This window comes from Lepisma saccharinum, chromosome 29 (assembly GCF_977018435.1).
Source record: "Lepisma saccharinum chromosome 29, izLepSacc3.1, whole genome shotgun sequence".
In the NCBI taxonomy this organism is placed as follows: Eukaryota; Metazoa; Arthropoda; class Insecta; order Zygentoma; family Lepismatidae; genus Lepisma; species Lepisma saccharinum.
In genome coordinates, this window is record NC_139257.1 from 4,240,454 (window position 1) to 4,254,049 (window position 13,596).

The window sequence follows — 13,596 nt, forward strand, 5'->3', positions numbered from 1 at the left end:
AGAGAAAAATACTATGCCTATCTTTGGATCGACAGTTCTGGCTCTATTCGTTTAAGAAAGACCCCAAATGACAGGCAAGTTTTTGTAATAAAAACTGAAACAGATATACAAAATATTATGTAATCATGGTGAGTTGAGTCACGGATTATAATGAATCACATAATGAATTGAATTTATACTATCAAAATGTAAGAGGTATTAATACTAAGCTTAATGATGTATATCTAAGTATTCTAAATGAAAACTATGATGTAATTGTTTTTACAGAAACTTGGCTTTCCAATGTTATTAACAACTGTGAATTTATTGATACTCGCTATGCTGTATTTAGGCAAGATCGGTTACATAGAAGAGGTGGTGGCGCATTAATTGCAGTAAAGAGTACTTTGAGGACCAAGAACATTGAAATAACTATAGAAAATATTCAGATTGTTTGTGTTAAGATAATAACTAGTGTTTCTTCCATTATAGTGGTTACAGTTTATTTCCCACCTAATACTAAATTACAAATTTACAATATGTTTTTTGCCAGAATGGAAGAGCTATGTAATATACATTCTTGTGGTCTGATTATTGTAGGAGATTTTAATATTCCAGAAATTGTAGATTCTAATTACGACTTAGAAAATGGTTGTCCTCTTTCCTTAACATTATTTAGATTTTTAAGTTTACTGGAATTACAAAGCATAAATAATGTAAAAAATAACAACGGAAAAACGTTGGATTTGGTACTGACCAACTTGTCTAACAATGTCGTGGTTAATCATAACTCTTTCCCTCTTCTAAGCCCTGATGCTCATCATCCTCCCTTATTACTTCAAGTCCACCGCTTTTATGACAAAACTATTCATAATGTTAAGTCACGTTCTATTTATACATATGATTACCGTAATGCCGATTTTTTCAATATATATAGAAATCTTAATCAAACTGATTGGAATCCTTTAACATTATTTAAGAATCCCAACGTAGCATTGGACTACTTTTATGAAATTTTAGATAAAATTATTCGTAATAATGTACCCATAAGGAAGCGTAATAAGAGAAAATCTTACCCGCCTTGGTTTACACTGGATATTATAAGATTACTTAAATATAAAGAATATTATAGACATAGACGTAAATTGTCAGAATATAACCAGAAGAAATTTGTTGAATTACGCAGAAAATCAAAATCTATGATAACTAAAGCTTACAAGATTTACATAAAGAATTCTGAAGAATCCATAAAAAATAATCCTAGGTCTTTTTGGAGTTATATTAAGGGTAAAAAGAAATCAACTAATAATCAGTGTAGTTTAACCTATAATGGAGTATTACTTGACAATAACAAAGATATAGCTAATGGTTTTGCGCAATTCTTTAAGAGCGTTTTTAATGATTCTATTCCAACTTACTCAATTCCTAGTGAAGTACCTATGATAGTAAATCAACCATTGGTATTAGATAGTATTACTGAATCTGAATGTGAAACTTCTATTAGAAAACTGAAATCGAAGAAAGCTAGTGGTCCAGATAATATACCAGTTTACATATTTAAAGGATGTACTGATTGTTTATTGTTTCCTCTATGCACCATATTTAATTTGATTATAACCACCCAAATTTTCCCCGATAGGTGGAAAATAAGTAAAGTAACTCCTATACCAAAATCTGGTAACGCCAATGAAATCATCAATTATAGGCCTATATCTTTAATTTCAACACCAGCAAAAATTTTTGAACACATTTTATATAATAGAATTTGTTATCATGTTAAACCGTATATAACTCACCATCAGCATGGTTTTATATCCAAAAGATCAACCTTAACTAATCTTATCTCATTTACCCAATTTTTGGCAGACTCATTTAACAATGGTTACTCTGTTGATACTATTTATACAGATTTTGCTAAAGCTTTTGATAAGTTAGATCATGATATATTAATATATAAGTTAGCAAATTTCGGTTTTTCGTTTCCACTGTTAAAATTAATAGCATCGTATTTAAAAAATAGGAAATTTTATGTCACCTACAATTTTGAATCATCCCCTTTATATTGTGTTACATCTGGTGTTCCGCAAGGCTCAAACTTGGGTCCCTTACTTTTTATAATATTTATTAATGATTTATCCTCTGTTATAAAAAATTCTAATTATCTGCTTTATGCTGATGACCTAAAAATATTTAAATCCATTACAAATATAAGTGATTTAGCGCAATTACAGAAAGATATAAACAACTGCTTTCAGTGGAGTGTCACCAATAAGTTAGATTTTAATATAAGTAAATGCAGAACTATTACGTTTAGCAGACATAACTTATCTTATACTCATAACTATACTATGAATGGAATAGTTTTAAATAGAGTTAAACTTATAAAGGATTTGGGACTTTTACTCGACTCAAGGCTTACTTACAGAGAGCACGTACAAACATTAGTATCGGATGCATTTAGAATTTTAGGCTTTATATTTAGAACTACCAGAGAAATTAATAATATTCAAGCTATTGCTTCAATATACAATTCGATATTAAGAAGTAAGTTAGAGTATGTTAGTGTCATCTGGGATCCTTATTTTCAATGCTACCGTGATTTAATTGAAAATGTTCAGAATAAGTTCGTAAGATATTTATATTACAAAAAATTTAAAAGATCTTCATATTTAGAAAGAATATCCTATAATACTATTTTATCTGAATTTGGGTTCTCTTCATTACAATCAAGAAGAGAACTAGCCAAACATATTTTACTTTATAAATTTATAAATAACTTAATTGATGCTCAAGATTGTCTTCAGTTGATAGGATTCACAATTAAACCTAGAACGCTTCGTTCTTATTTGCCATTTTCTTTCGTTAATTCTAAAAATATTGTACATCAGAATTCAGTAATGGTTCAAATATGTAAAGCTCATAATGTACTAATACAAAATAATGTTAATATTGATTTTGCTATGTCCTACAAGAAATATTTATCTGTCATTAAACAATTTTATTCTTAATTAGTATTTTGTTTAAAAAATTGTAATTCTATATCTCAAGTTATTTTATCAATGCTAAATATAATTTTATAATACAATATAATATAACACAAACTGAAAATAGGCATTAATATCATTTAATTATTTGTGTATATGCAATTGGTTTATGTGTTTGTATATGTTAATATTTATGTTTATGTATATGTTAATATATGTTTATGTATATGGATATTATGTACCATAGTTTATTTACTTGTAAGCCCCCGTTGTAAGTGGAGCAATAGCTCTGTTATGGGGAGTATGTATAAATAAATAAATATGGAAGATTACTGCAAGTTACACTGTCTTGAAGTTGAATAGGTATATTTGAAATTTTTATGCAATTAACAATTTTATATACATTAATATATCGTGTAACATTTGTGACTTTTGTTTGTAGATACATTTCTTGTCTGTGCATGTGAAATGGCAAAAGTATCCTCTGTACCTTGTACCGTTTAATTGAATTGAATTAGAATTTTTGGATACATTGGAATCACACTGACCTGTTATAGTTTTAATATAGTTGTGTGTGCTTGTGTTTGTGTGTGTGTGTGTAGGTATAATTGGCTGGTGATAGGCAGTAATACATAAGGTTGAAATAGAGAAAACATGTGCTTGTATCCTTCAAATTTTTGAAAGTTCGCCTTGTAAACAGGGAACTTTTCTTGAATTTTATCATGGTCCTAGAGTGGCCACCCTGAGTGCCAAAGACAATTTTTCTGGGGGAAAAGGGATCTGCTCAAGGGACAATCATATTGCTTAAAACCCTGAAATACTGAAAGTGAAGTACATTTAATTATTGACTGATTCTTATTTGGGCGGGGGGGGGGGGGGATAGGAGGTGGAATATGGTCATTCTGGTTTACTGAACTGATGATGCATCACCCCACTGTGGCATCCTCTGTGGGATAGTTCCACAACCACTTTGATCAGCATCATTGTTGGTAAGATTAGTACATCGGATCAGATATCATCCTATGGATGACCATTCTTCATCTCCTGTTCAATTTTTAATTATTTATTTTTAAGTGTATGAAACTTCTCTGAAATTGTTACATTTTTATTCTAGAAATGCAAAAACAATCACTTGGAGAAAATAGTATGTATAATTCGAGATTTTCACAGTGTCTGGAAATTTCAAACATTTCACAACCCAAATGTTGGGATTAAAAAGATTTTTTATGCCAATCTCATACTGACAAAAAAATCTCTGTACCACACACCCCTAGCTGCCTGAAGGAAGCATGAGACCCATTGTGTCGTTTGGGATATGTGAATGTAAACAATGGAAATTCGCAAACCATTAATAATATCATTGAATTTTTGAATCACTTACACTAATGTAGGTCTTCCTAATACAGATAATTAATAGGTATGTGGGAAAAACATAAATTACTAGAGCAATTATCATATTTTCTAGGACCTTATCATCACTTATCATGACCACAGTGCACCAGTATGTTTTGAAGGAATCACACAGAACAAATCTTTTGCACTACTCCTTTTAGTCTCAGATGACATTCTGATGTGTTGTTAATATCAGCAGATCTCAACCAAGAAGCAGTGCATGTTTTGTGTGTCTTATAGAACACACGAGGACCTAGGTGGATAAAAACTCAACTTTCAAAATAGAAACCTTACACCCTTTGACTTGAAAATACAATTCTATATCATTGTTTTTATGTTTAGCTATAGCTCTAAAATGTAGCTATCAGAAATATTTGATTTGTATCATGTGTTTATTATTGGATAACAATTAATATTATTTATAATTTATGAAAAACATTAGACCAGTACAAAAATAGAAGGGCCAGGTTGAAAAATCCTATGTGGCAGGGATACAGAAAGTATGAACAGTTTTCAGTCAGCAACGTTCATGTATTCTACTAACGGATTAAAAACTATAGATACTCGAGTTTACACTGCAATTAAAAATTAACCAGTAGACCTACGAAAAAATGAGTTATGAGAACAAAAAGGCCTGTTTTTTTGGAGTTCTTCAAACTATCACTTTCCGAAATTCTATAAATCAAAAACGGGTTGTCAAATTGTGATGAAATTTTAGTATGGCGCAGGCACAAAAGTTTTAAACACAAATCTTGATTTTCAAATTTTTATAATTTTTTTAAAAAAGTTATCAATTTTGCGAAAGAACTTTTTCTTCATTTTGGGTAGTCCCACAATACAATATTGGTCTTGTTTTGAAGCTCTTTGCATCTGTTATTAATATCCATTATTGTTGTCAATTCACATTGACAAACCGATTTTATACAGATTTTTATTCAGCAGAGTAAAGCTGTGCATGGAACGTGGCACACAGCAATGTCCGTTGATCTGTGGAAACTGCGGGCTGACACTAGCGAGTCTGTGCTTGCGGTGCAGCCACATTTTATGTACATCTTTACTCCGATGAATAATAATCTCTATAAAATCGATTTTGCAATGTGAATTCACAAAAATAATGAATTTTAATAACAGTTTCAAAGAGCTTCAAAACACAATCAATATTGTATTTATAGGACTACCCAAAATGAAGAGAAAGTTTTTTCACAAAATTGATAACAGTTTTTTGACAAATTATAAAAATCTGATAATTAAGATTTGTTTTTAAAACTTTTGTGCCTGCGCCCTACTAAAATTTCATCACGATCGGACAATCCGTTTTTGATTTATAGAATTTCGGAAAGTGATCGTTTGAAAAACTTCAAAAAACAGCCCCTTTTTGTTCTCACGACGATAAAAATATATAACACACCCAAAAAAAATGGTTATCATAGATTAAAGCAGAATTAAATAAGATAAATTTTGATGTCTCGTTTTTATGTAGGTCTACTGCTTAATTTTGAACTGGTGTCCAAACTCTTTTTCTTCTTCTTCTTTACCATCCCCTTCTGCTATTAAGCTTCTGGTTCCATCATCCACTTCCTGACTTCCTGTACACTTTTCGGTCCAAGACTAGTTTTCGGACTTCCGGCATTGTTTTCCCTTTCTTCTTTCCTATCTTTTCCACATATTCTTCCCATTCTACTCTTGGTCGTCCTCTTCCCCTCTTGCCTTCTGGTCTGGCCTCCAGCACCTGTCTAGGCTTGCTATCCTTCTCCATTGTTGTAACATGTCCAATCCATTGCAGTTCCTTTATCTCTATTGTTTCCAATAAAGTTTTTTGCTGTAACTGGTCTCTAATGGTGGTATTTCTAATCCTATCTCTTCTAGTCTTTCCTACTACTTTTCGTAGGTATCTCATCTCCGCTGCTTGAAATCTGCTATTCTGTTTTGGTAATAATGTCAAGCTCTCTGTTCCATACAGCAATGTGGGAATGTTGATTGTATTGTAAATCATTATCTTTGTTTGTTCACGTATTTCATTTTACCAATTAATGTGTTGTTGAGTTGATAGTTCACTTGGTTTGCCCTTTTTACCCTATTTTTCACTTCTTCATCCATTCTTCCATCTGACGTTATGACTGTTCCAAGGTATGTGTATCTGTTTACTTGTTCCAGCTGGTTCTATTTCCACTGTATGTTTAGGGGTACAGTTTCTCTTTCTTTTGTCACCACCATCACTTTACTCTTATCCACATTCATGCTCATTCCTTTGTCTTATTTTGTACTTGCCCATTCAATTACCACCTTCTGTAACTCCTCTCTATTCCTAGCCACCAGGGCAATGCCATCAGCATATACCTAGGTACAAATGCCTGTACTTGTACTTGTCTCATCTTTCGGTTTCCTACTTTGTATCTCTCAGTTCTTGGTTTACATTGTTTTATGATCTGGTTCATTAGGATAACAGGCTGTCTCCTGTTTTACTCCTATTTCTATCTTAAATTCATGTGAGCATTTCCCTGCTAATCTGACTGTTCCTTTCACTCTCTTGTATACAATTTGCATTCTCTGTACAAGTGCACAATTTTCACCACTGCATCCTATAGTTGTTCTATTGGTACCATATCAAGAGCTACTTTCGGATCTAGGAAGGCCACACAGGCTTCTCTTTCCTTATTTAATGCCTTCTCAATGACTTTCCGCAGTGTAAATATATTATCTTGTGTCTGATGATTCTTTCTAAATGCATCTTGCTTTTCTTCTAGTCTGTTTTCCACTTCATTTCGTAATTTCATTTCCAGAATTCTTGTGTAGACCTTCATAGCTACTGAGGACAGGCATATGGTTCTGTAATTCTTGCACTTGATTGTACTACCCTTCTTGAAAATTGGTATTATTATATTTTTCTCGCAGTCTTTTGGTACATTGATGTTCTCCCATGCTTCTTTACATATTCTCCAAATCCACCTTATAACCTCCTTTCCTCCATATTTTATAAGCTCTGGGGATATTTCATCTGCACCTGCTGATTTTCCAAGCTTTATCTTTTCTATTGCCAGCTCTATTTCAAAGAATTCTATTCCATTTCTATCTTGTTGCTCACCCTGTACTCTTGCTAAAGCAATTCCTCTCTCTTCCATTTCTTGATTCTGTTTGAACATTTCTCCATAGTATTCACTCCATACTTTTAGTACTTCCTTTTTTCTGTTTTGATGATCCATTCTCTATCTTCTATATTCCTTATTGTCTTTCCATATTTCCCTTTAAGGTTTTTAACTGTTTGCCAGAATTGTTTAACATTTCTTTGATAGTTCTCTTCAGTTTCTCTTACAAAATCCCCAAGCTTCCAACTTTGCTTGTTTTACTGCCTGCTTGGCACTATTTCTCTTTTGTACATATTCATTCCAGTTATCTTCTGATTTATTTCTGGTATACTTTTCCCAACCTTCTTCTTTTTAACTTCCTCTTTAAGAGCATGGCTCAACCATTTTGTTCTTTTCTTTTGTCCTCCTATTGTGGTAAGTCTGCACACCTCTTCTGCTTTTTTAAGCAGAGTTGTTCTTAACACATTCCATCTCTTTTGCAACATATCTTCCCCATTAATTTCTTCTTCTCTTATACTCAATTCTTCAGTCACTCTTCTTTCAAATTCTGATCTTTTCTCTGGGATTCGTAGTTTGGCTACTTTTATTTTTGTGTATCTTTTTGTTTTCTTCTTTCTTGGTTCTTTAAATCCTGTCTTCATGATGAGTGGTCTATGTTCAGTGATTAGCTCTGCACTTCTATATACCCTAACATCCTGTACTGCATATCTCATTGTCCTAGTGTATGTAAAGTTATCTATTGTATTTCTTGCTCCTCTATTTCCAGCTTCAAAAATTATTTTATGAATCTGCTTGTGAGGGAAAAATGTGTTACCTATGAGCAAGTTGTTATCTATACAAAAGTTCATCATTCACTCTCCATTTGTATTTACTGTTCTTTCATCTCCATGTCTTCCCATACTTCCATGTCCTCTTTCTTGTTCATTTCCTATCCTACCATTACAACCTCCCATTATCACAATATGAGTCATTCCATGCGAAATCAACACAGCCTTTGACCTGACCATCTCAGATTTTCATGAAATTTGGGGAATTGAAACTATGCATAGAACTTAGTAACTACGAAAATTTTTAGTCTCGTGCGTCTTGTAATTGTTAAATTATTCAAGGTCAAAGTTTGCAGAAATTGCCTTTTTTGAGCCCGCTTAGCTATACTAAATGTGCTGTAACTCCGCCCCTATTTTGCCTAGGAAGCTCAAATAAAGCTTATTGTACAGGGAATTGAATAAGCTTTCCAGTGATATATAACAAGCCTACCTTTGGATAAAAATATAATTTTGTCATGTGACCTTGACTTTTGACCTTGAATATCTCAAAACATGTCATCACCAAAAATCGTGAAAAAAATATATTTGGTCCCTCATACCATACTCTAAAACATACCAAAAAATCATTCTGGGACTGCAATGGAATCAGAAGATACAAAATAATATGTGTAACTATGTGACTGATAAAAGCCCGATTACATGAACTATGAAGAGTCAAATGTCCCTTAACACCCCCTACAAAATGTGAAGGAGTTATCCTGGGTATAATTGGTCATAAAAGAAATAGGTTAGGCACAGGGAGATCCCTAGCCATGTGTGTCAAGCGCAAATCCGGCATATTGTTGACCGCCATATTGAATTCAACGCAAAAATTTCAAAGGAAAAGGGGTTATGTGATATATCAAATCAGGCTAGAATTTCACGAGAAATGAAGTGACGAAGGATTTTCCAACATATATTTAACCAGCAAAAATTTATTACTGCATGCTTGTAAGCATTTTCTCCTTTTCGAGGTGTTAAAAACAAAGCATTGGAATGCTCCTAACGTGTTAGGAACTCATCGAGATCACGCTGACATCTTGGGAGAGAAAGAAGTATACGCACCATTGCATATGATTTTAATCAGCTACATTCACCAAATAGTTGAATAGTGAAGAATATTGGGAAAAGTATCTCAAACAATTACATGACACTTGCTTTGGAATGAAAAATTCTTCAGTGACGAGGCAAATTTTTATGTTCACTGTGAAGTTAATAAAAATAATATGCAATACCTGTGATTTGCTCAGTCGAATGGTTGTTGCTGGTAAGCTAATTATGTGGTATAATGTATAGCGAATGGAAATGGTTGGTCCATATTCCACAACGGAACCTTAAATGGTGAGGGCTTCTTGGATTTGTTAAGTGAACAGGTTTTTTCACCCTTGCTTACGGGATATGGCACTTTTCGAGAGTTTTGAAACAGGACAGAGTGTGACCACACTATGTAGACATTTTCGCAATTTCTTCATGGTAAATGTCTAGGTAGATTGATGGGCAGAGGGGGATCTATTAAAAGGCTGCACATTCCCCAGATCTAACATCTTAGGAGGACTTTTAACTTCAGAAACATTTGAAGAGAATGGTGCATGCACTAAAAATCCCTGATATTGACCATCTGAGAGAAGGCATAGTTGCTGCTTGCGATGTTGTTGCACCTGCTACATTACCAAATGTTCCATGCGAGTGTGAGAGACGTCAACGAGTGTGCTCACAGGAACATTGACAACATTATAATGTGCATATATCGTAAGTGAAAGATATGTGTATAACTTTTTGCTAGCGTAAGATACGTTGGAAAATCCTTCGTCACTTCATTTCTCGTGAAATTCTAGCCAGATTGATATATCACATAACCCCCTTTCCTTTGAAATTTTTGCGTTGAATTCAATATGGTGGTCAACAATATGCCGGACCTGTGCTTGACACACACGGCTAGGGATCTCCCTGTGCCTAACCTATTTCTTTCATGACCAATTATACCCAGGATAACTCCTTCACATTTTGTAGGGGGTGTTAAGGGACATTTGACTCTTCATAGTTCATGTAATCGGGCTTTTATCAGTCACATAGTTACACATATTATTTTGTATCTTCTGATTCCATTGCAGTCCCAGAATGATTTTTTGGTATGTTTTAGAGTATGGTATGAGGGACCAAATATATTTTTTTCACGATTTTTGGTGATGACATGTTTTGAGATATTCAAGGTCAAAAGTCAAGGTCACATGACAAAATTATATTTTTATCCAAAGGTAGGCTTGTTATATATCACTGGAAAGCTTATTCAATTCCCTGTACAATAAGCTTTATTTGAGCTTCCTAGGCAAAATAGGGGCGGAGTTACAGCACATTTAGTATAGCTAAGCGGGCTCAAAAAAGGCAATTTCTGCAAACTTTGACCTTGAATAATTTAACAATTACAAGATGCACGAGACTAAAAATTTTCATAGTTACTAAGTTCTATGCATAGTTTCAACTCCCTAAATTTCATGAAAATCGGAGATGGTCAGGTTAAAAATTGCACATATCTGTGTTGATTTGGCATGGAATGACTCATATGCCTTGTAATATCTCTGGCTTTATCCACTGTCTCTTGGAGATTTGTGTAAAACTGGTCTTTTTCAAATTCTTCTGCATCTTGGGTTGGGGCATGTACTTGTATAAGTGCTACTTCTTCTTTTAGATCTAAATTTACTGTTATTATTCTGGAGCTCACTGACCCTCGCAACGGGTCCTTACAAGGTACTACCATCCAGAGTCAGATGGACCAAGGTTTTATAAAGAGGTATTACTCTAGGTTCCTCTGCCTCCTCAGTCGTTGAGATGACCATCCATCTTCCTCCGCCTTTGAAGCTGCTGACCGTTAGGTTGCTTCTTAGTCTGGCTCTTTATCTGCTAGCCTGCCCAGCATGGGAGATTCTGCCAGTAGCTATGCTACCGCCGGTATAGCCTAGAGGATCATCAGAGCTCGCAAGACCCACCACCAACTACTAGGTTCTGCAACCACTAGGTGGGGTGTCCAAACTCGAGTGTCTATAATTTTTTATCTGACAGTAGTGTAATGCATCTAGCTGAAATTCCAAATATCACACAAGAATACAAAAACATATGAAGATATAGGTAAAAAATATTTATAAAATACTCATCTTGTCACCTACTGAAGGAGCACCTTTTCTTTTGTGATATCGTGGTGTGTTACTACTATAGGTTACAAGTACACATTATGAGAAGTTACTTTTATTGTTTCACAAGAAGTATTATTACTTGGAATTCATGTTTTATTCTTCAGTATTGTAGCATATCGTGAAATATTCCTGTGTAAGATTTCTTAAACATGTCTATCTTCTTCCAGGTTATCATTGAAATGCACATCTATTAGAAGTGAATTTATACAGGAAGAAATGGATAGTGAAAAAGATTCATGTCTTAAGGAGACTGACTTTGTTGCAAATAAGAACTCTGGATCCCAATCACTACCAATGAAATCTCCTATCTGCAGCTCAGCACTGCTGACAACACACTGCTCTGGGACAAGCAATAGTGAAACTAATTTAGAATCTACAAGGGATACAGAATATACAAAACCTTCAAACTCAAAGGGTTGTACTGTTTGCAACGATGGCAGCAATTTGTTTGATCACAAATGTGAACATGTGATTCACATGCAAAATCATAGTAGTGAAAAATGTTTTGTGTGTTCAACGTGTAACAAATCATTTTCACAGAAACAACACCTTAGAAAACATTCAATTATTCATACTGGAAATAAACCCCATGTGTGTTCAACTTGTAATAAATCACTTTCATCGAAAAGAGTTCTTAGACGACATTCATTAATTCACACTGGAGATAAGCCCTACGTATGTTCAACGTGTAACAAATCATTTTCACAGAAACAATACCTTAGAAAACATTCAATTATTCATACTGGAGATAAGCCCTATGTGTGTTCAACATGTAACAAATCATTTTCACGGAAACAAAACCTTAGACGACATTTAGTAATTCATACTGAAGATAAACCTTATGTGTGTTCAACTTGTAACAAATCATTTTCATGGAAACAAGACCTTAACAAATAGTGAAACTAATTTAGAACCTACAAGGGATACAGAATATACAAAACCTTCAAACTCAAAGGGTTGTACTGTTTGCAACGATGGCAGCAATTTGTTTGATCACAAATGTGAACATGTGATTCACATGCAAAATCATAGTAGTGAAAAATGTTTTGTGTGTTCAACGTGTAACAAATCATTTTCACAGAAACAACACCTTAGAAAACATTCAATTATTCATACTGGAAATAAACCCCATGTGTGTTCAACTTGTAATAAATCACTTTCATCGAAAAGAGTTCTTAGACGACATTCATTAATTCACACTGGAGATAAGCCCTACGTATGTTCAACGTGTAACAAATCATTTTCACAGAAACAATACCTTAGAAAACATTCAATTATTCATACTGGAGATAAGCCCTATGTGTGTTCAACATGTAACAAATCATTTTCACGGAAACAAAACCTTAGACGACATTTAGTAATTCATACTGAAGATAAACCTTATGTGTGTTCAACTTGTAACAAATCATTTTCATGGAAACAAGACCTTAACAAACATTCAATTATTCATACTGGAAATATACCCCATGTGTGTTCAACTTGTAATAAATCATTTGCATCAAAAGAAGTTCTTAGACAACATTCATTAATTCACACTGGAGAAAAGCCCTATGTGTGTTCAACGTGTAACAAATCATTTTCACAGAAACAATACCTTAGAAAACATTCAATTATTCATACTGGAGATAAGCCCTATGTGTGTTCAACATGTAACAAATCATTTTCACGGAAACAATACCTTAGTGAACATTCAATTATTCATACTGAAGATAAACCCTGTGTGTGTTCAACTTGTAACAAATCGTTTTCATGGAAACAACACCTTAGACGACATTTAGTAATTCATACTGCAGATAAACCCTATGTGTGTTCAACGTGTAACAAATCATTTTCATGGAAACAAGACCTTATACAACATTTAGTAATTCATACTGCTGATAAGCCCTATGTGTGTTCAACGTGTAACAAATCATTTTCACGGAAAGGAGTTCTTAGACGACATTCATTAATTCACACTGAAGATAAGCCCTATGTGTGTTCAATGTGTAAAAAATCATTTTCACAAAAACGACACCTTAGGCAACATTCATTAATTCATATTGGAGATATACCCTAACTGTGTTGAATATGTAACATATCATTTGCACAGAAAGGTGTTCTTAGAAAACATTTTGAAATTTGTACTAGAGAGAATAGTTTTTGTGTGTTCAACATGCAACAGATT

At 33.6% G+C, this 13,596-nt stretch overlaps 1 protein-coding gene across 1 annotated transcript in view; it reads left to right on the forward strand.

Moving 5' to 3' along the window:
- The window catches only part of LOC145981322 (uncharacterized), a 125,769-nt gene extending 112,782 nt beyond the window's left edge, over window positions 1–12,987 (forward strand). Inside the window, exon 3 of the mRNA XM_083114528.1 lies at window positions 11,600–12,987. Coding sequence (XP_082970654.1) covers window positions 11,600–12,329 — 730 coding nt within the window. The 3' untranslated portion in view covers window positions 12,330–12,987. The remainder of the gene's footprint in view (window positions 1–11,599) is intronic.
- Window positions 12,988–13,596: the final 609 nt, after the last annotated feature.